The sequence below is a fragment of the Myripristis murdjan genome, chromosome 22, assembly GCF_902150065.1.
Source record: "Myripristis murdjan chromosome 22, fMyrMur1.1, whole genome shotgun sequence".
Taxonomy (NCBI): domain Eukaryota; kingdom Metazoa; phylum Chordata; class Actinopteri; order Holocentriformes; family Holocentridae; genus Myripristis; species Myripristis murdjan.
The window spans coordinates 10,242,053-10,266,417 of NC_044001.1; the positions used below are offsets into that span (position 1 = coordinate 10,242,053).

Here is a 24,365-nt window from a genome sequence, read left to right on the forward strand (position 1 = left end):
AAAACAACCAACAAGCAACTAAACAAACTGACCTCTCGGTTTGATCTTCCTTCTTCCTTTTTCAACATTTCAAATCGATCATTACGGCTATCGTCTCCTCTTTATCATCAACACACCTCTTATGTTTGCACTCAAAACACCAAAAGTGTTAATGGATGTAATAAGTATATAAATGTTTATTTCAAAACATGAGAATGATCATTATGATAAAATTCAATAGTATGCTGTTACAGTTCTTTATAAGGGGTAAATTCAAAATTGTTTGTTTAAATATGTGGTGCCACAAGCTCTTCCTTGACAAAGACCTAAAAGTATTTATTATTTATTTTTTTTTCTCATAGACACCATGGCAAGTGAACACAACCACTTCACACCACAGCAAAGTTTTAAACGTTTAAATTTACATCGGTACCATCATGACAGCCTAAAGTTCTTGTTTCAGTGATTTTCTGTCTGTGTCTCAGACCTTTGGGTCAGTGAAATCCCCGGCAACTGTTAAAGTGTTGAGAGGCTCACACAATATTGAGTAGCACAATAATATTAGGTGACACTGTGTTGTATAGTGCTGTAGTGATTTCATAAAGGCCTTATTTCCCCAGATCCGCCACTGTATGAAAAAAAAAAAAAGAAAGAAAAACAGGATAAAACACAACTTACACCTGTCACAGTTGTGTGTTGAAAATTCAGTTTTTCAAATTAAGTATTTGGGGTGCTTTGAGTCCCTTATGTGTATCAATCAATCCATCAATCCGCAAACGCTCCAGTGTCCATAGCCGCGGGAAGCAGGGATGCAGCATCACCTGGTGGTTGATGGAAAAACTGGACCAGAACCCCAATATGGTCTGGCCTCGATAAATTATACGTCATTCTCATGTATTTATATGATGCATTATACTTTCAATACACTTTGTTTTAGTAAAATAGAAAACAAAAAAATATATCTTTTCTCTGAGTAGAGGCATCAGTGTACATACATGAACGTGTGTATGAACGTTTTGAAAAAGAATAACCAAAACAAACCAGATGGTTTTAACTGATGCAGGTCTGACATGTCAGAGCTCAGCTGGATCTGCTGTGAGCTTGTGAAGGTATTTTTTTTTTCTCCTTTCTGTCGGTGTAAAATCATGCGCGATACAGTCATCGAGCTCAAGATTGATGTCAGGCTCATGTTGCTAGGTTACCTCAATATGATGGACTAAGTTCATTCCAAATTGATGACGTTTGTTTAGCTACAGTCTGGGGTGATATTAAACTGTTAATAATTACACACACCTACCTCCTTAGGTACTCTGAAAGCGCTCTGGGCTATTGATTTTTGCATTTGGGCTAATCAGTTGTATAGAACAGGCTAATAAAATATCTGCAGTGACCTGTTTAACATGTAGTTTAAGTGTGCATCTGTGTGTGTCTTCCTCTTCTCTCCCTCTCTTGTCTCCTTATTCTTCATCACCCCATTTTTGTGGAAATAATCTGTTACTTAAAAATAACCATTTTTGTTGTTTTTCTGTATCTCAAACTCCTGCTGCTGTTCTCCCTTTAGACTAACCTGTGTTCTACATATGTGAAGGTTAAAAATAATTTCTTAGTCATAAATGTTGGTTCTGAGCATCAGTCGACGCAGGCGTGGCATGTGCATATTCATACATATTCATATTCAAACAGTTTCCTTAGTTGATTCAGGTGGTTTCACAGTAGGCTAACTTTTTTTTTTCTGTGCTCTTGCTGCTGATGTTTATGTGCTTGTAAGCCTCTTCAGCCAGTGTATCAGGCTATTGCTTCATTAAACCGGTAGGCTACTGTTTGTCAGGAAGCAGCTCTGGATGCATGGTCCCTTGCATGGACTATTGCTCTTCTAGATAACCATTGTCTTTTCACATTCCCAGATTACCCATATTGTAATTGCTTATTACAATTAGTCTAATTTAGCCCTTGCACAATTTGATGGATAGCCTCTCAAAAAAAGTTCATTGTTATGACAAGATTACATTTACTAATTTAAGATTGCCCAGAGCCAGGATGTTTAATTGTAATTTTAAACTAGTGTGGAAGCGATTAGGTTCCACTAAGTCAGATTACATGTCATTTCATGAGCCTAGGCAACATGTTCTGTCATTTTCTGCCAAGCATCCCCCAAATTTCAACCCTTCTAAATGAACACATCTTCCCGCGGCTATGCAAGTATCCACTGTCTTACGCATGAGTCCTCCTGTCCTCCTGCAGCACACATCAGGAAGACAATCAAGTCCCACTGCTTACACTTGATTGGTCGGCTTTTGTCCTCTCCAAAGCGCTCAGAGTGCGTGCTAGGTTCGCTTTTTGTCTGTCGAGGCTTGCAGTGTTCCGTGATTGGACAGTTCGTCCTCTCTCCATGCTGTTCCCTGCACTTGGTTGGCTGACTCTTCCCCGCTCCAAACTGGTGGAAGTACGTGATTGGACAGTCCTTTCTCCCATTAAAGTATTAACAGCGCGTAATTGATTGGCTCTCCCTCTATCCAAACTGTTAACAGTGTTTAATTGGCTGCTTCTCCCACGCTCCAGAGTGTTCAGACCGCCTGATTGGTTAGGCCTCCCTGTTTGTTGATTATTCAGGGTTTGCAATTGGCTGGTCCTGTCTCTCTCGGGGAGTTTTGACTGGATGGAAGTACTTTTATCCGTGTTAACAGTTTGTATCCTCTGCCTGTCCCTCTCCCTCTCCAAACTGGTCTCCCGGCGGCCCAGCCCGCTCCTCTCTCTCTCCAGGCTGGTCTGGATCTCTGCTCGCCTGGCCAGAGCCTCCCTCAGCTGGGTGCGAAATATCTCGATCCTCCCCTGCAGCTCCTGAAGCTCCCCCTCCCACAGGCAAGTCTGCGTGGCCCTGCTCCCCAGCGGAGTGAGCACCAATCCTGGGGAAGTCAGCACCGAGACAGGGCCCCCATTGGCTTGGAGGCTGATCTGTGGTGGGGAGGTAAAACTCCCCAGGTTGCCCAGCCCCAGCCCTCCCATGCCCAGCCCAGGACGGCCCACCATGCCAGGCCTGCCGCGCACGGAGGCGGTGTGTGTGCGCAGCCGGTAGCTGTGGAGCGTCTCCAGGTCAAAGTGCACTCGTTTCTCCTTGGGCTCGTGGGACGGTGAAGAGGGGTTACCTGCATCTCCAGCTGTGGTGGCAGCAGGGAGGGAAGAGGGAGGAGACGGGGGAGGAGGATGGTGCTGCTTCCTGTGAAGGCTGCAGTTCTCTGAGATACAAGGAGAGGGGCTGCAGAGAGGCAGAGGGAACAGAGAGAGAGCCACAGCTGCTGTTATACAGTGATATATACAACGTCAGAGAAAATGTGCTCACCTCAAAGTATAAATTGTATAACTTATGGATGCCAGGCGGAATGAATACATAAACTAAAGGAAGCCCTGCACTCACTGTAAATAAAACCCTGCTAGTATTATGTAATGAATGCCCAGCTTTCATCTTACAGCCTTCGTCAGCATTTACAGCTGAGTGATATAAGCCCAGCCTTTTATAGGTTAAGTAGTGTCACCAGTATGCTGTATTAAACCCTAACCCTAACCTTTCAATACCACATATTGAAGGCCCCACATAACCTATAAAAGACTGGGCTTATCATTCACCTGTAAATGCTGACAAAGCCCTGTCAGCTGAAATTTATTAATTTTGGACATGCATTACCTAATACTACAAGACGTTTTATAGTACGTATGTCATTTGTCACATGGGCTGTATACTGTCTTACATTGCATGTAATCAGTGAGTGTGTTTATATGCCAGTGCTTACATGAATTCACAGTAAATCTATGCACTTCCATATTCTGCCAACAAACATGCTGTGTACATAAATAACTGAAATATTATAAATACTGAAACAAGACTTGGACACACCAAAGACAACAGATATATGTGGTATAAATTGTATACATGTTGTACAATGCTGGTCAGTAAATTGGTACTGTGTAAATAAAAATAAAAATGAAAATAAAATTTAAAATGGGTTATATCTTGGCTATTGTAAGTGGGATATAGCATTTACATGTGCCAAGTCTTAAATGTAATATGGAACAATAGTGACTCTGAAATATTAATATGTATGTGAAAAAGTGTTCATTTAGATGTGGATTACAGATGCAAGTCAGTCAGTGACTTCATTACTTTTGATCAAGGCCAGTCAGCTCCTTCCCTACATCCTCATAAGTGGTGTGGAGGGCTCGGTGGATTTTCTGCAAGTAGAGAAGAAAACATACGAGGGAGCTGCTGATTAATAAGTCAAAGTGTATGATACTTCATTCGTTTTGAAGTGAATCAGAAGAAATGTTATTTTGCTTAGAGACGTTTTTTTTTTTTTTTTTTTCTCCTACCAACTTGCACAGCGCATCTGGGACAACTATTACTCACGAACTCCTCCCTGATGTGCCTTTGAAATATTGAACCAAATGATTGCAGCTCAGTGAGAGACAGGTCTATTCCACTAAACAAACCTGTTCGAAAAGTTAAGGTATAAATCGCACTTTTTGGTTGTGGCATGCAAGTGTCCCACGCATGCTGAGCAAACTTTTCCAAACACTTGAAATAGAAAAATGGGGACAACCAAACTTTCAATTTGAAGAGTATGTCTGTGCTTTAATTTAACCTAAAGGGTACACCTGGGGAGCAGTAATAAATCTAGTTCTGCATCCAAGTGAAGTGGAGATTTTTTTTTTAGTTCTGTGTCGGTAAGCAACTATAAGATGCGAATTGGCTCAGTGAACCAATTGCAGTTTTTGTGGTCTTGAATCCCCCCTCCTCCCTGCAGTTACAGACAAATCCACAAAACAATTTCACATTAGATGGATTGTCTTGAGGGTCTAACCCATCGGAGGTCACTCGCTCAAAGAGCTGAGCCGGGTGTGTGATAAATACTAGAGGGTGCCCGGGAGTGCTTGCCCTTTCAGAGGAATGTACCAAACAAAATGTGAACAGTCTTGATATTCACAGCACTCGTTTCACTATTCACTCAAAAATATGGCCACAGGCACCTCATTTGGGTATGGCTAGATCTTCTCAAAATCAAAATGTGACCTTTACAGCCCCAATCTGTGGTTTTCTTGGTGTATTTCAGTTTAAATAAAAATTCTCAACATTTACAGATCGATAAAAAGAAAATTTACTGTTGCCAAATACATAGCCTGCAATATTGTCATACCACGCTGCATAAACCTTTGTTTTTAATCCATTTTACAAAGTGGCAGAGCAGAATGCACAATGATAAAAGCAGTGCCAAAATGACAGTGACAAGAATAATTGAAAGAAGAGATACAATCAATAATAATCTGTGCACAGGGTTTATAACATTTTCTCTCTTCAAAGCGAAGAATCATAAAAACAAAAACAAGACTTCGGGCTATGAGCATACAAAATGTTTGTTCCTGATCTGTTTTATGAAACAATGCTAATGAAAACCTCCAGGGTCTCTTCAAAATAAAACTCATGAATAAAATAAAATTCACAAATTTGGCATAAATATAACATCCGCCCCCCCCGGGTCATTTAAAACCCATCTTGGTTAGAGAAAAACAAGTAATTGCGTAGTCTTCAGCCCTGTATCGTTAATTGTTTATAAAAGACCTTTATAAATTCTACATGTAGTTTCTCATCAGAAATAGCTTCCCACCTTTATAATTCACCACTGTTGATTCCTACAATGGTGTCATTATGTACTGCTATTTCATTTTTCAACAGCAGAGGGCGCAGTGTGCCTGCACAGAACCACTGTTTCCCAATCTGAGGCTGTGTCACCAGTAGCAGCCCATGACTCTCTGTGTGTATTTGTGTGTGTTTGCATATACACGTGTGTGCACTTAGTGAGTGTGTGTTTCTTATTTTAGCATGTGTTTGTGAATGCATCTTGTATGTGTGTGAAAACTTGCATATGTTTGTGTGTGTGTGTGTGTGTGTGCTTGATTCCTGGCGTGTGTGTGTGTGTGTGTGTGTGTGTGTGTTCACTCACCTGGCTGGTATGCAGCCAGTACTGCAGTGTGTGTGTGCGGCGTAGGCGGGGGATGACCAGGTGATAGAAGGTGTGTTCACCTGCCAAGGTCAGCAAGGCTCCACCCACCCCCATGCACAGCAGTACAAACAGGCCAGAAAAATGCTGGATCCCCATCTGTAGAGTCTGGAGGGAGGGAGAGAGAGAGAGAGTGAGAGAGTGAGAGAAAGAGAGAGAGAGAGAGAGACAGGGAGTGGGAGTCAGAGAATGGTAGAGAGACCATGGAAGGAGAGAAAGAGAAAGGAATAGATTGATAATTTGCATTTACATATTTTTCATTTAAGCTACTATTTGTGAAAGTGTAATTGATATTCAGCTGTTGTATATCTAGTTTGGCTGTGTAAGCCCATAAGACACCAAGGATAGAAATTCAAATTGGGAGAGGAGAGTGAAAAAGAGTCAGAGCGAAGCAAACGTGGGAGGGTGACGGAAGGAAAGGGACGTGCTGAGAAGAAATAGGTACAGAGAAGTCAGGCATGGGGATAACAGGCATAAAGACCACAGGGATGAAGAAAAAGAAAAATGACAATAGAAAGAAACACCAGTTAGCAGGGAAATGTTAAAAAGAAACTGCAATTGAAGAAGGTTCGTCCCCGTTTGGTAAGCCCACGTCTCCTCTGACATAACATCTTTCTCTTATGAGGCTTTGATGTGCCCAGAGGAAGACGAGTCGGTCCCCAGTTTCCCACTCGTCCTCGATCATGTCTCCTCCAACGAGTTCATTCCTCCACAGCCTCTGATGGCAATTAGCCCCATGCTGATTCAACAAATCTACCAGGGGCAACATCGACCTCCCTTTGCTCCCAATCCAGCAGAGGGCAAGATCGCACTCGCACTCACACATGTTGAGAAAAGCACTCTCTCTCTCTCTATGAGTTTCCATTGGGAGAAATAGTAATGACTTTGCAATGCGGGGGTGAGGCAGAGGTTTTCATTTCATTGGCGAAACCTGCGACTGTGTAATTGCGTTTGTTGCTTTAAAACCATTTAACTTTGAAGTGGTGGGATTTGAAAAAGCACGGCCGAGGGGAACTGAATAGTCTCTCTATTCACAAACAAGAGATATAGATATAGACAGTGTACTCTGCCTGGAGATTCCCAGTTCTTTAAAAGGAGGGAGAAGAGACAGGAGGGGAGGAACTACGAGTCCTCTGCCTCAGCACAGACACAAATAAATATCGACACAGAGATGGGACGTGCCTCTAGCTCCGGTTAAGCTCAGTAAATAGGCCTGCGTTTACGTGATGTATGTCTTTGTCTGCGTATGTGTGTGTGTGTGTGGGTGAATCGGTGTATGTGCCTGCGAGTGTATATGTGAGTAGCTGGCAGCGAGTCCGGTCTGTGTCCCAATGGGAGACTCATTTATAGGAGTACAACAGCAGAGAGGCAAAGTTTCCCTTAACACACAATACACGTACACAATACACAAACACACTCACCCTTCAAAGACTTACCTCAGTGACCGCAAACACTCGCTTCCCGCAGGGCACAACTTTATACCATTTGTCATGCAACATGTCCATGAAGCCATCAGACTTGTAGCGGCTCACGAACTCCGACACATTACGGGTTAAAGGAGAGCCCTGGGGCAGGCCTATACCGTATCCTGGAAGAGGAGACACACATGTAAACACACACATAAACACACACTAGACACACACCTGAAAGAGTTGTGCAGGTATCAGAGCTGAGAGAGTGACCCGAGTACGAGTCTAAATGTCAAACTTGGGGGCTCCTGGATCGAAATCCAAAGTCAGTCAGTTCCAGTTAGCCAAAGGGCAAATGCCCTCTGGTCAAAGGAGATATGTTGGTGTCTGAGGCTTCGGCTGGAATCAGAGGCAGAGACTTTTTGCCCCGCTGGCAGGTGGCAAGGGCGGCCGTGTCAGTCAGTCTGCCTGTTCAACACTTTTGTCCAAGGCGATAGATTTTGAAACCGATCTGAGAGATTCCTATGAATTTTGGTCAGCACATTCATGCTCCTCACAGAATGAACCTTGACATTTCTTGTGACCTCTTCTGCCACCTTCAGACAAATATCGTTTACTTGTGCACAGTATATTTGAAGAGTTCATTTGCAAAAACAGATAAAAGCCATTCTTAAAATGAATACACCTTTTTCACTGATACTGCTTGGAGTACACACACATACACACACACACACACACACACACACACACACACACAAAGCATGATTTAGGATAATAAAAATTATGCCAGGCGAAATAAACATATAAAAACTAGAAATAAATATAAAGTAAATTTTAATACAATTCAAAAAAGTTTAAAAAGGTTTAATAAATTCAAATGGAGATATCTGTTTTTGCAAATGAGCTCTTCATTTCTAAATGCAGCGGAAGTATTACCAAGTAATTTGCTGTGTGTACTCTTGCTTCACAGTAAATGAACCTTATCAGTTTTGGTGTCACCATCACTTTTCCTCTAGCGCCACCTTGAGGCCAAAATGTCAAACTTGCTATCTAAAAACCTACCGGGCAGATTGCCATGACATTTGGAGAGCCATGCTCCCCCGAGGATGAACCGTGTTAATTTTGGTGACATCATCGCCTTTCCTCTGATGCCTCCCTCAGGCCAAAACGTACAAACCTCATTCTCCCAACATGCACCATGCCAGTGAGGAATCAGCGGCCATGTACATGTCCAGTACATAAAAGTTGCATTCATCACAACATGAAATGATATATGGTGAAAAAGGGAATTTAAGAAGCTAGGAACAACAAGAAATTGAGCAAAACTAATGGCAATGCGTACATAAATGTTAGACTGGAAACTGATTGAATCTATATCCGTTGAACTGAATTGGAGTCTAGTTCTGTAATAAAAGTCTTAAATTTTGCAAAAGAAATCAGATTTTCGAGTTGTAAGTCACTGCAGTGAGTCCCATGTGTAAAGAGCTGATGCAAGGCTGCTTCACCTCACATAGCACACAGATGCAGGTTTGGCAGGCTGTGATGATCTCAGATGAATTTAGTCATTTCCACTTTCAAGTGACTAAATATGTAATATTTAGTTTTTATTTCATTTTCATGAGCTGCCTTGACCCGTCCAGTGTGTGCTGGGACGGTCTTCAGCCGCCCATGACCTTGAATAGGAGTAAAAGGGCTATGGAAAGGGGATGGATGAATAAATAAAATGTCTTATGATTTCGTAAATCTTGACTTGGGGAGGGGGATGTGTTGAACATTTGATGACATTGACATTCTGAGTGCCGTTTGCACCATCTGTTTTGAACACCACGCTCTCAGTCACAAGCAGGAACAAAAATCGCCCATGCTGCATCAAAAAATAATTGGCCTCCGTTCTCCTCACCTAGAGTACCTGACCTCATCACCAAAGCCGTCTGCTGCAAAGCACTTATCGCAGCCCATGACTCAGATCATCCACTTCATCCTCTTCATGCTCGTCCCCCCCAGTTAAAGACACCGGCCGTGCTTTTGTAGTGAGGCCAAGTTCAAGAAAAGCTTTGTTTCGTCTGCCATAAATGCTCTCAACACGCAGCCCTTCTGGACTGGAGCTTGATAACATTTATAGATTACATTCTTTGTTGATCCTCTGATGATAGTGATCCTCTGTAATTACTGTTGCACTGTTGCACTGTTGCCATTTATTGCAGCTGGCTGTTGTAACCGTTTCTTGATAAGGTGAATGACTGACATTTTTATTTTTTTTTTATTTTAATTTTTGGCTGGCTGTGACAAAACCCTCCTACTGAGTGCAATAAACTAAACGAGTCATTCCTAGTTTCACAGCTGATTGACATACCAATGTGTAACAGAGATGGGACAATATGATAATTAAAAAACATGATTATCCTGACCAAAACTGTGATGGGTTTCAATGTTATTGCTGTATTGCTAAAATGTGCTGAAAATGTTGAATTATTAATAATTCGCACTGAATTCATTTCGCCCTCCTTCATATTGAAATTTTCAGCACTATGAATGGTTTGCATTAATAACACAACCAATGCCACATGCTAGCATATGAAATACACTGCATAAGCACATCATATGCAATATGGAGGATTAGTGCCACAAGCCAGAGAAGCACCTTATGCATCTTGTCTTGTTGTCTTGGCAAATATGGAAATTTAACTGGTTGATGCTGGACAATATTTCCTGCAAAAACGTGAGACTTTTTAAGAACACGCAAATCGGAAACGCCGTAGCTGAAATTTGTCCCGGTGTAATTAACCGCTGGATATTTTATCATGGTTTTGTAGCAAAACTGGAAACAGATCCATCCTCATAAATGTGTAACAAATTCAGCTATGAGATGTAATGTTGTGTGTCATCATGTTTGGTGATAGACTTTACAGCACTGAAAATAAAGTTTTTCTGTGTTTGTGTGCATGCGTGTGTGGGAGGATATGTTTTGCTCATACAAGCAGAATGCACTAATGTATCCTCTCACCTGCACATGCACCCTAAAAGTTGAAATTAAAGTTCCGCTCTCATTCACATGCATGCTTTAATTATCTCAGCAGCAAAATAATAGATCAAGGTGTATCATTACTCAGCTCCAGAGACATATTGCTTTGCCCTGCCCAAACATTACTGCTCCATCTGTTTTGCATTACATCCCATATTTCTGCAGGTACAAAATGAAAGAGGCAAAGAAATGTGTCCCTCAGCTTAGCATCAAAAGAGCCTCTCGGAGATTTATTGCCATACAAGACCTCCTGGGCTTGTTTGTTTCATTTCATTTGTAATGCAGTCCAAGAGACGCACCTGTCAGCAGTGTCTTTGTGTGTGCATGTGTGTGTTTGTGTGTGTGATTTGGACCTAGCTGCCGTTTGGGTGTGTGCTGGACCTGTCAAGGTGTGTGTGGCTGATGGGGCTGTGGATGGAAACAGAGAGAATAGCGGAGGTTCACAAAACTGTCACACTCTGCTTCCTACATGACAAAAGTCTGTCTGAGCCTCCCTTGTCACTCTCTTACACTCTTTTCCCACTCTCAATCTCCTCTCCTCTCGTCTGTTCTTCTCTCTCTCTCTTGTTGCTCTAATTTTTGTCTGTCCGGGGTCGTTTCTTTCTCATCATTTCCTCCAGTCTATTCTTGCCTCTTTCCCTCCCTATCTCTCTTATCCCTTCGCTTTCGTTTAATTTCTGATTCACTCCATTCTTCTCTTTATCTCTCGCCTCCTCTCCCGAGTCCATCGCTTTGTCTCTGCGTGTCTCCCTCCTCCCTCTTTTCCGGCAGACAGACAGCATTTTTCTTCCATCAGCCCATCTCCATGCGCATTTCTTTGGAGCACTCAGTCAAATAGTGAAATAAAAGTGGGCAGCCACTTGTCATTTGTTTGATTCTTCTCCCCAGACATCTGCATACTCCATCACAGAGCTTCAAGTGCCAAAGCTGTCACTCAAACCCCCGCACACCTACTGACACACAGAGACACACACCCACACATGAGCAAGAAGTTCTTCTTCAAAACGCTATATAGGTTTTATAAAAATGATCCTTTAAATTCACCAGTCAGCATTCCAAAACACAGATGGTATCATCCCACCATCCCCAAAAACATAAGTGTTTCTAACTGTCTCATAACTTAAGTGGTAATCATCAAACATCCTTGGTTTGATGATTTTTTTCCTTGGATTTTCTGTTGATGGAGGTTGAGTTTCTGTAGGTGGCGCTTTCTACTTTGTCTGTTCAGCTGTGGCGGCTGCTGCTTCTCATTTTCTTCTTCTGTTAATTCCAAACAAACTGCCTTTGCTGCTGCCAGCCAACATAAAACACAATTTCCTGTGCACCTGAGGATTTTCCTTTGGCAAGGCTTACTTGTTATCAGGTGTTTACAACAGCAAATGTGGTGCCTGCAAAAGCTTCCTTGAACTTGGCATTAGTTGGATCACTATTGTATTATATCAGTCAGTGATAGAGTGTAGAAAAAGAGTTATATTTGTATGAAAACGTTTGGCGTTATTACTATTATGTAACCTTTTATATATTTTGAATATTAGTGCTGATTGTATAGGAGTAAGCATCTTCTTTTAAATGGCATACATCTCTTTTTGTAATAAAAATGTACTCACCTGGCATTGTTTATTTAACAAGGACAGTGCACAATGTAACATTCTGCACCAGACAAATGCCAGAGACTAATTTGCATGTGTAGTTTCTGGGCAGGAGCCACCGGCACATTAAAATACAATAATACAAGGAACAATGAATGCAGTAGTAGAAAGCACAATAATTAAAGCACTATAGGATATTGCTAACACACTGTTTAACCTCTAGAGTGAAAAGATTGATACAACACACTAAAATATGTTAAAATTGAAACAATCAAGTCTCAGTGGTTAACACTGTCAGCTCCCAGTAAAAATCTCTGGTTCTTCCTGTTTGGGGCGGGTTTCCTCCCACCGTCCAAAGACATGCAGATCAGGTGAAATGGAGACTCTAAATTGCTCATGAGTGTGAAGGTGTGTTTGAGTGTCTGACAATCCCAGGTTGTTTCCCTGCCCCCTGCATGCTGGGATAGACCCTGGGCAGGAATGAGCAGTGGAAGAAAATGGATGGATGGATAAACAATCAGTGTAGTATAAAATAAAATCTCACAGTATTTTATTCAGAAGACTGACCATATAACCAAATTGCATGGCTCGCTGAGCAGCTCTCTGCATGTCTAATGTGCACTAACCTTGTTCCCGGGCTTTCTCCTGAATAGAAAAGCCCGGAAGAAGGTACTGATTATTGTGGAAAATGGAGGGAGCTGCCCAGCCACCGTCCTCTCAGCGCTCTCGAGTGTCGCCCCCTGAATTTGACCGGGAAAGCACAATAGTTAAAAGGTATCTGTGTTTTGGCGTAAGCATCATCATTAGTGTGATTGATTACTGCCTCTGAGAGCTTCATGTTTTGCCAGCTGCTCATTTTTTGCTTTCCTTGAGGAAGAAGGGTAGCCGTGCAGAAGTGGAAAGCCAAGAAATCCAGTATAATCGGACATTCAAGGAAATAGGGGGGCTTTGTCAAGGCTAAATGTGCACAGAATATATATTTCTTTATATAACCGGTGTTTTGGGCTTGTTTTGAACCTTGGAAGAGTGCTGCATTCCCTCACACTCGTTGCTAGATTGTTCCACAAGTGCGATGCTTTAACATAGAAGAAGGCTGCCTTTCCGAATTTGACAGACCGGAATAAAACACAGCAGTCACCTCTGGAGGCGGACCTTGTCGACTCTTCGCATATACAACCACGTTTTACACGCAGGCGCCCACGTGCGCGTAAGCATACCACCATACACACATTTATGAACACAGGCGGAGACACACACACGTCACTCAAGCAGATGTGCGCTGCCCCTCTGACAACAGTCTCACCCCGGCAACAAAACCCTCCACCCGCCTTGTTTTGATCTTGAGATGCACTCCGTCCTGCTTGACTGAGCTTGTGTAGACCATTCATGCACACGGACACACACACACACACACTTACACACACCGGCGCAAACAAGCAGTCAGTGGCTGTGTGTTCAGTGGCAATATTATTAATGGGGTGTGTCTAGGCTGTCGTAAACATCTCCCAACAGCACTCAACGAAAACGCAGATGCACAGCAACACCCCTGCCTCTCTTTCGACTTAAGTAGCCACAAGACTTTGGCTCACACGCCGCCTGCAGCGAGCCGGGAGTCCCAGTTCCTCTTTGTCTCTCCGTATCTCCCGTCTCCAAAGTCCACACACCACTCTGTGTAAATCCGGCCTTACTACTCATACAGACCAAACAGCGCTTCCTCTCTTTCTTGCCATCACCCTTTCTCTCGCTGTCCTTCTTTATCCCCCCCCTCCCTCGCCCCCGTCTGGTTGGGGTGAAGGTTTGTCTTGATTAGGAGACTCTGTTGGCTGGCTCTTTTATCACTTGCTGTGCAGAAAGGCGCAAACTGGCAGTGGGCAAATGAAAACCCTCTATCTCCTCTGTATACACAACTCAACCTCCCCCCACCTCCCTCCCTCACTGGCTCGTCCCCTCTTTTCTGCTGTTGCTCTTTCTTTTACTCATTGTATCCCACACTCTGTCTCGCAAACCTTCTCCTCCTTAACCCATCTCCTCTCCCCTCGTCTCGTCTCCTCAACTTTTTGTCTCGTTTCCTCTCCCTCTTTTCATTCCACATTTCCTCTCACCCTTTTTTTCCTCTTCTCCCCTCTCCTCTGGCCCATTTCCCGCTCTCTCTTCATCTACCTTTCAGGCCTATTGAGTCCACTTCCATCCCATTCTTCCTCAGACAGCAGACTGCGGAATGAATACCTCTCAAAGGCAGTGTGGATTCATCGCCTGCCTTTTTATGTAGACAATGGATCAACTGGTCTTCGAATCAACCCACTCTACATACCAATGAGACCTGCTTTATCGTCCCCACAATCATAAGTAATGCCACAGTGATATTCCTTTGCTATTGTGTCTTGTGCTGTTCAAAAAGTAATGCATGATCTCAAGTGAGAGGAGATGTAGGGAACTTAGGGGAGGGGTCTTGCTGAGGCTTTAATTGACAGAGTAATGGTATTGGAGCCTGGCGCCATTACTACTATCTATTATCTGTCTGTGTGTGCTTGTCTTGAAGATGGGAGAAGAAAAATTTGGCGCAACTCTTACATAAACAAACCGTGCATATAGACCCATTATGCATTATGTATGTTTACTCACACATGGGACCACGCATGTGTGTGCACATACTCATAAACATACTCATCAGTGGGCATGCAGGCACACACACATGAATGCCCACAAACTTTGTTGTACTATACTTGTGAAGACCATCCACTGAATACCTTCATTCCCTAACCCTAAACCCTAATCTTAACCCTCCCCCCTGCATGTTGAACCTTAACCTGAGTCTTAACCTTAAGCCTGGCCTAAACCTAATTCTAAATTTATCCCCTAAGTCCAAACTCAAACCTGATCTTAACCCCGACTGATGTTTCTTATTTCAATCATACTTCAGCACTATTGCCGAAAGATTGAATTCAATATTGGATTTTACAAATGTTTGATACTTTCACTAAACGTGCTCTGCAAGTTGAAATTCAATTTCAGTGTCACCTCCAAAAGGCATATAAATTATGTGCAATAGCACGTGAGTGGAATACCACATAGCCTCTAATAATGGCTTGGGCCTTTATTTACCTCAATGAAAGGGAGCACCGAGCCTTTATTAGAGGCAGGCTATTATTAGACACAGGTCATTATTTCTGTTGGCAGGTCCAGAGGACCCAATATACACAAAAGTGCTAGAATTCACAGCTATGCTATTAAAAAAATAATAATCAAACTCACTTTTAAACAGTACAATAGCCCTTTCCGGCCCAAAATCAGAGCCTAGTGTTACTACTAGTGCTACTAATTATAAAAATAAATATCTGGCTTAAATTATCATGTAAAACAATTAAATATTTTATCAGCGGTATAGGATTTGTTATTGGTAGCATGCCAGTATGCTAACAGAAAACACTGGTCAGTCTTGTAAATAAAACATCAATACATCAAAGCAGAATGAATCAACAACTGCCAAAGCCATGAAAATGAGTCAAAACAAGCTCTAATCCAAGCAGTGGAGATATGTTTTCCCTCTCGATTTCAAGGCTTTCACGTTAGGCTACTACCTTGTACCCATGGTAACAAGATAAACCTGTCAGGATAAACAATGTCCTCCACTACATGATATGTTTTAAATTTACTGATATTTTAGGCTATGAATATTGCATGGATTTAGACTCCTGCAGAATATTTTTACCTGACCATTACTGGGTCAGGTAAAAACACTAGCCACATACGTACATACAACACTGCTATTGTTCAAGCTCTACTGTAAGCAGTATTTGAGACTGGGCCTTTACTGGAAGCTTAACAAGAACTGTGTCAAACAGCTGAAAAACATGGCAAGAGCAACAAGCAACATCAAAAACCGAATCAAAATCCCCATAAACTATTGACAGGAGCCAAATATGGAAGCATTTCAGAGCCGATGAAAGATGTGGCCACGATGATCCATCGTGTCTGTCAGTCAGTGTCTTTTTTTAAAATAGCTTTTCAATGAAGAGTGTCTGTTTGATGATGATGCGCCCGTCTCTGTTGGATCTGTGTCGGTTTTGATGGACAGAAAAGTACGAAGAGGCTGAACTTCTTAGAACTGACGGAGACGTCATCATCCGTTTAGCTATAATGGCTAAAAGTTCTCCCGGTGTCATCCATCTTGGTGCGTTGTGATTCTACTTCGCACCACTTCAAAGGAACTCCAAAGCAAACTGATGGACAGATGGTCTCTTAGATATCTGTCCATACAGTGATGGATCAATGTGGCCACCGCTTTAGATGTACACCCATCTGTCTTTGTTGGTTCTACACAATCGCTGTGCAAAAGTTGCAAAGCTGTCCAAGTCAAGGGTAGCAATGAAGTAACTCAGCAAAGCATCTCAGTGCCATTTTGTTCTGAAGGTTGAAGTTTGCTGTGGCATCCTAGTAGCATCACATTATCAGATAGAAGAAGCCAGGGCCATCTAAAATGACCATACTTTGTAAAAATCATCCTCTCTCTGAAAGTCTAAAAGCCAAACTGTCTCTCACGAGCATATAGGTAAAGGAATGCACACAAATACAGATACACGTGTGTAAACTCAATAACCCCTTTGTGTGGGTCATCTGCTTTCTGACGGGCTGTGGAATTTTCTATATGCCTCAGCACTGTCTTGCAGCTACAGTAGTCCTACCCGCAAGCTTAAAGTCCAAAGTACTCTGACTTGGCATCATCGTTAATAATAGATGACTGAGTATTTTTGCCCTGCAGCATTTTAAGTTCACCCAGTGAATCATTGTGTTATTCTGTCAGTCATGGCAATAACTATTTGATCTCCGCACTGAATGTGTCTGTGAGCCTGTGCCCTCATCTCTTCATACGCGGTACATGAGTGTATGCATTTGCGTGTTGGAGTGTTTGTGTTTAGTACCACAGAAATTGAATGAGCCCATTCAGTTTCTATGGCTAGTACACACAGGTTTGTACGCTTTTTTTTCTGAGTGGGCGCATGCTTTCAAACCCGTGCGTTTGTGCTTGTACGCTCATTTGTTTCTGTCTTCGTTTGACAGAGACAGAGCGAGCGAGAGAGAGAGAGAGAGAGAGAGAGAGAGAGAGAGCGAGAGAGACTTAAAGTATAAAAACAGCCCTTGTCGTATGTTTCCATGTGCCTTTATTCATTCAGAATGTGTGTTGGTCTCTGTATATGTTTTTTTTTTTTTTTTTGTGTGTGTGTATATGTATATATATATCCAGATGCAGATTACATGTATGCAAGTATGTATGTACATGTGCATGTGTGTGTGTGCATGTGTGTGTGTACCTTCTATGGCAAAAGGTTTCCCAACTGTGAGCAGTTTGCAGTCTGCGTCGATGGATACCTCAAAGTCCAACAGGGCTTTATCCATGATGAATGCATCTAGGGCAGGAGGATCTGTCCTTCAGCACAAACACACACACACACACACACACACATGCACACAAACACACAGACATCACAAGAGTGAGAGAGAAGCTTTGGAGACAACTTTATTTTTGTATAACCTCAAACTTTTCTAGAGATGACATGGTGAAACGTCTTCAGGCGTTTGGCACTACGGGTGCTGCTGCAGGGAGCTGTAAGGTTTCCGACTGCAAAACATCATTTGACATTTAACAGCCTTTTCAGTGCAAGGTGTTAGGTGGCAATCACATTGCAATTATGAAAGCGCAAGTGGCAAAGCGTAACGATGCGCTTGGACAGCCAATTTCAACAGGCGCAGCATGTTGCTCCATCTGGTTTCGAGGTGACAAATAGCTTGTCAACTTTAACTCAAGGTGCCGCAGATGTTGCTGATGTGTTGTAAGTCCTGCCCTATTAGATTCTGACAATGTTGATTGGTCTGGTTAGACTGAAGTGACACTGATGAACATAGTGTTTCAGTGGTGGTGGAACCAACACGGCGCTCTCAGCTCCGCCTGGAAAGCTCGCATGATAACCCGCACTTCTACCGAAACACACTTCCTTTTCAAATGAAAGCAATTTCTAAAGTTAATCATTGCATTAATTTAATCTTTTCAGGATGATAAAAGGATGATTGGCTCAGTCATTGAAATTTAGTATTTTTATCATGTTGCATTTTTCCTCTCTTTTAAGGTAATTAAATATTTATCCTTATCTCTAATGTAATTTTCTCATAGGCCCATCTTCAGACAAGCATTGTGAATTGGCATATTGCTATAAATGATAAGCAGCATGTAAAATTTTCTACGGTTTCATATCGTTACCTATCAAATACATGTTAAATCAAATGAATGAATTTGTTAGTTAATAAAAAGATATGGAAAGGCTCAGATTCTTGACCTTTTTTCAGGCTCGTCAGACCTGTGCAGTAACCCTGTTTGGGTGCCATTCCGCCACTTTGTCATTTATACAGGGGACGAGCTTAACTGCATTCTAATACACAGTGTAAACACATACAGCATTATCTAAACCAACAGCCTCTGTGGCGGACTGATAAGGCATTATACACACCGCTGAACAGTCCCCTACTCCGGCAATATCGATCCAATTGACCCTGATTGACCCCTAATTATAGACTGTTCCCTTGCCTGCGGCCTCGACTGCTGACCATGGCTGCCAGGAGATGAATTTCAGGATACCAGGCACAACACGCTGAATTGGAGTAGTATGCAAACACACAAAACACTGATAAAGAAGCACGCGTGCATGCATGGACATACCCTGAAATGCAAACAAAATTGCAAATCAGCACATAGTTACACGCATCCATATACGCCATTTGAATATTACAGAGATAAAAAGTGCTTGTTCATGCACTGGGATACGTGCACGCACACACACACAAACACACAGAGACACACACACACACACACACACATACACTCAAACATACACAAATACACTCAGAGGCAGACAAACGAGAAGACGTCTCATATCATATTAGGCCAGACTGATCAAATTACCTGAAACTTCTTGTTATTCAGGGCATATACTGCAAAACAAAAGGGTGACTTTACAAAGTCTTTGCTGTGCTAGCAAAGCAGAAAGTCTGTTTTTCTCTGTCTATGCTAGACCTGTCAAATATGATGAGCAGGGGAGAGGAGAGGATAGAGACTTCTTTTGGGACTAAAGAGGTTTGTAAGTTGACCGGTATTTGGCCTTGGAATAGGTTTGTGTGTTGCCTGTGTGTGTGTGTTTGTCAAAGAGAGAGAGAAGGTTTGTGTAAGAATGTCGGCGTGATTGTAGACGCCTGTTTGAGCTTGCATTGTGCATTCAGTCTTGCAAGCCCACGAATTTGAGTATATGCTCGTGTATGTGTGCGATTCACATGTACAGCCTTCAGCACTGTGTCTCTCCAGGAGCAGGCTTGTGACTTTTTTCCCCCTTTTTTCTCTCTGAGATTTGAGAGCAGTATTGGGGTCAGTGGTTCTGCCAGCGCAGTATTTTACTGCCTCGCTCCTGTTCTCTGCACTGCTGCGACTTCCACTTCTGCTTCGCCTCAAACACAAACAAACGCTGCCTTCATCTTCCCTGTTCTCACCCGCTCCCTCTGAACAAGTGCTTTGTATCTTCTCCCTCGTATCACAAAGTCAGCACATACACTATCTCAGCATCTTTACTGGTGCTCTAGAGTATGAATTTTGTGTCTGATGAGCTTTTGAAGCTATAGATGTAAATTTCTATATAAGTATGCACTGCATTATCTTTCCCTGCACTTATGCCTTGCTAGGGTAACCACATTTTGAATGTGTCAAGTATATAAGATTGTACACTTTTATTCAACGTACACCTGTATTAAAATGCAGTTTGCATTTGTATAAGGAAAACCACATGTTAATTTAATGCACACAGCATGAAGAGTGATCTGTATATGCTTTGATGTCAGCAAGGTGTACAGTAGTGATTGACTGATTTATTAGCAGACTATCAGTATCAGATGACATCAATTGCAAAAAATATAATATTGGTATCTGTTTATTTTTGCTGCTGATCATTTGGCATTTTTTCCCCAGCAGTTTGTCATTAGTACAACTGTCAGAGTAGAAATAGACTAAAACTATCCGGCTCTTTCTTTACAAAACACTCAATTATCATAAGACAATATAAAAGAAGTTAAAAATAATAATAAAAAAAGGCAATTTTAATTATAGCTCTTACAAAAAATAATATCAGGATCAGCATCAGCATCAGCTGTAGTGTGGGAAAATTTCGCACATCAGCCTAAAAAAACGAAGCGTTCCATCCCAAGTGTAAAGTCAGTCCGTACAGTGTGTTCACTTTAGAGAGAAAGCATCCAACCATGGCAAAGAAAAATCACCGCTGTGCGTAGAAATATTATGCTCACACATCTTAGTACAGAGTCGGAGTGGATGATCCACTCTGCGGCAAAGAGTAAAGAATTACAGGCTCTGAAGTATCATTGCCTCTGATGACCCTGCACCTGCCATGCTTGTTTATGTTGCTTTGCATAATGATAACAATGCAGACAAAATGCAGACAACCAGAACACATATAAATAGCAGATGTAAATGCAAGGACGTGATCGGACTGTTCATTGCCCAGATGGCATATCCAGATGCAAATTTTTGCATTTTGAAGCCAGGTGTAAATGAGGTCTTATAGACTAGATTGGACTTGGTGCAGTCCTGTGTGTGTGTGTGTCTTACTTTAACATATGCACGCCCTCGGGAGTGGTGGGCTGGTTGAAGCGCCTCATGTAGTCATGCATCTCCGGGAAGCTCTTCTTCATGTAATCCTCAGCGCTGCTCTCCCTCACTGTCCCAAACCGGAAGCCCAGGGAGGGGTGGTGCAGCTGGAGCATCGATGCGTGCAGCCGTGGGTGGAAGACATGGTAGAGACGGTGGTAATGGTGCAAAAAAAAACGACGAGAAGGAAAGAGAGAGAGAGCTGATATCATGATGGCGCTTATATCAAATTCACTGTAGCCATGAACTCCCTGCAGGGTTTACGGATATTAAAGGCGGTAATCCTTGATAAATAATTCCACTCTTTACTCATTAGCCTGTCCTTGTGCAAGATTGGTTTGTGTGTGTGTGTGTGCATGTGCCTGGGTGTGCCTGCGAGCCCGTGTGCGTGGGCGTTGGCATGCGTGCGTTTGCAAGTTTGTGTCCTTGTGCGTGGTCTAACCTTGTCGTCGTGAATTCCTGAGACCTGCTCGAAGGTCTTTTCTCCCACCATAACGGCTGCTAGATTGGCGGTGTAGCTGGACAGCACCAGCAGGCAGAAGATAGCCCACAGGTTCATCAGGAAACGCCCTGTCCAACACTTAGGAGTCTGCAGAGACAAGATGTATGCCAAGTGAGAAGAGTCTTGTTTTTGCTTTTCTCCGTCTATTTATTTGCATGTGAAAATGATTAAATGGAACAAAATGAAAAAAAAAAAAAAAAAATTTAGCAGATTGCTGAGATGAACGGGGGGCTTCTAAAAATATCTTATTTCAAAACAGAAAAGTGTCAAGATGCCAGGAAAAACTGAAACTGAGATGATTAATAGCAACTAAATGACAACAAACCTGAACGTGGAGAAACCTGAACTTGTGAAAAAAACGCATAAATGAAAAGCAAGGGAATTCAAGTTAATTAAAATAGACCAGACGAAGGGCTAATACACAGGACAAAATCAAACAGAAGCTGTAAGCGTGTCAGTGAGACACATTAGGAATATCTTTGCGTGAAATTGCCTGCCCAGGTGAAGGAATCCTGCTAAAATGTGTGATCATTTATTTTTTTTTCTCCCAGTAAATCCACTTTACACAAAACAGAATATGTAAATGAAAGGGAGATGACAAGCTGTGGAGGGATTTTTAGGGCTTGAGATAAATGAGACATGAATTATACAAACAAGTTCATAAACCAGTATTTAGGAAGATGTTCCAAATGTTTTGTACTTGTACTCAGCATGAGTGACAAACTGAGGAAGGATGGATGTTATCCACATTATGCAGGCACAAATTCCTAATACTTTTGGGAGAAACTGGGTCCAGAGGAGATTTAAAGATCATTTTAACTATAGGACTATTCTGAGGCAAAATTGTGAAGGTGTGTGGTAAACAATACTTTCATTTAGTTCTACCATGCGGGTGCCAAATTTAGTCTTTTCCTCAAAAGGTCTTACGTAAACACATCGCCCTCGCAGAGTATTTAAGAGGAAATGCGAGGGTATTAACAAATCTGCTGACACATAAGACTGACATGTGGAAAAAAGGGAGGTTTTCATTTGGCCTAGTTTGTTTTGTTAAAAGCTATAGCGACCAAAATAAAAACTGAACTCAACAATAAGGCGACTTGTGGGGAGTGAGCTATCATGGGCAGCTTTGTTTCCCCAGTGCCTGTTGATGACATATATTATTTGCATTTTAGGCAATTTGCAGATATTCTGATTCAGCTCACTGAGTTTCTGCGTCATACTCAAGGACACTTTGACAGGTCTCACAAGGCTGCTGATGAACATGTTGCCTCTTGCAAGGATGAAACTGATGACCTTTCAATCACGGGAAGGTCTCTCTAATCACTTACCCTTCCACAGGTCAACTGCTAAGCTCCCTTTAGGGACAGTGTAAAAATATTACGAGTCAAAATAAATACTCTGTCCGGCTGGATACTCACATGGGCAGGAAAGAGAGGAATATTTTAAGCAAATGATGTTTCAGATATTCATCTGGATGTGATACATGAAAATTTCAAGAGCGAGCACAAGTTTTGCTAATGATGGATTTTGGCACAGTATGTTGCTAATTAAAAAACAAGGGGTACAGAGAACAGAGCTGTTTTTCATCAGCGGATGTATGTGTGGCAGCATGACTGTGAGCATGACTCAATCAGTCATACTGTACATGACAGGTTTCTGAAGAGTTCTGCTACTGCAAGTGCATACATATAGATATTAAAACAGATATGACATGGAGAAAAGAGGAAATGAGAGATGAATTTTTTTTTTGTCTTTGAGAGGAATGAGATTGTTTTTCATCTTGTTGTGTATTCATTAATGGATGGATTTGTGTAAGACTCAGGATTAGACCTCCATTTGTCTTCAGCACCTTGGACAGCAACTATCATCCAGCCATATTTACACTCCGCTGTTGCTCTCATGTTGCCTCTCTCCCTCGGTACCAACCTTCAACCCACCGATTCTCCGACGTGGCCCGCCCTCTCACCTTTTCCCCTTTCCATCATTTTCTGTCTACCAACCTCCATGTCACCCTCATTCTGTTACTCTGTCTTTTTATGCGCACACACTTACCCTTTAAACCCTCTAACAATCTTTCTGTCAACCTCCGTATCACCCTCTTTCAAAAACCCATTCCCTCTCTCCCTACCCATTTGCCCTCTCCCCTTTCCCTCCCCATTGGTCCCTGCTTGTTTCAAACTTTCTGTCTCACTACCAAGGGTGGTTAACCTCTCTTCAATCCCCCCCCCCCCCCCCCCCCCCCCCCCCCCCCCCCCCCCCGCCCCCTTGCATTTTCCCCTTCATCCATCCCTATCATCCCCACCGTAAGTCCTTCAATCTCTGTCGGCCCACTTACCCTTTCCCCTCTGTCTCTCTGTATGTGTATTATCCTCCCTGTTCACTCTGTGGCTCACCACTTCATCACTGCCTACCTACTTAACCTCTCCCATATCCATCTTTTTCTATCTGTGGTCATCTCTGTCATCTCTCTCCATAATTCTCTCCCCTTTTACTCCCTCTCTCCACTCACCCTCCTTGTTTTTGTAGCCTTATTCACCTTAATGTACAGTACTGTCCTATCTCCTCTCCCTGCCCCACCCTGAGTGACACCTATTTATCAGTGAGCGGAGAGCTACTTTACCTTGGTGGCGACGGTGCGTCCAAACAGTATGGCGTAGCAGAGATTGAGGGCAGAGGAGTAGGAGAACACGCGAAGCCTGTTCCTGCCGTGGGGCGTCATGCCAAAGGGGCTGTTCCACTCGTACAGGGTGAGGAAGAGCGCGGTGAGGTGCAACGTGACGAAGATGCCCACCCACATGGACCAGTGGAGGGGCCACATGAAGGCTCCGATGGGCGCTGCTGTGTCTCGGCTGCGTACCTGGCAGGACACACGCACTAGGATCAGAGAGGAATACGATAAATGTGCACAAATTTGTGCTGATGCAGGTGATTGGCCTCTGCACAAATTACATTTCTGTTTTTAGTCTGCAGGATGCTCAGTAAAACTATTCAATCAAGGGCATAGCTTTTTTACTCTCCGCCTTTAAAAAATAGAGTAGTGTGTTCTCATCTTGTATAACCAATCATTTTGTGAGGGCAACAGTCACTTTATCAAATTGTGGAGTTCTCATTTTGGAATGGAA

The 24,365-nt window shown here is 42.6% G+C and overlaps 1 protein-coding gene across 1 annotated transcript in view; it reads right to left on the reverse strand.

The window, feature by feature from the left end:
- Positions 1-2,238: 2,238 nt before the first annotated feature.
- The window catches only part of LOC115354336 (glutamate receptor ionotropic, NMDA 3B-like), a 70,971-nt gene continuing 48,844 nt past the window's right edge, over positions 2,239-24,365 (reverse strand). The window contains exons 5-12 of the mRNA XM_030044689.1: positions 23,864-24,100; positions 21,184-21,330; positions 20,703-20,848; positions 17,356-17,471; positions 7,463-7,614; positions 5,970-6,134; positions 4,136-4,203; positions 2,239-3,232 (exon numbers count right to left, since the gene is read on the reverse strand). Of these exons, the coding sequence (XP_029900549.1) occupies positions 2,239-3,232; positions 4,136-4,203; positions 5,970-6,134; positions 7,463-7,614; positions 17,356-17,471; positions 20,703-20,848; positions 21,184-21,330; positions 23,864-24,100 (2,025 nt within the window). The remainder of the gene's footprint in view (positions 3,233-4,135; positions 4,204-5,969; positions 6,135-7,462; positions 7,615-17,355; positions 17,472-20,702; positions 20,849-21,183; positions 21,331-23,863; positions 24,101-24,365) is intronic.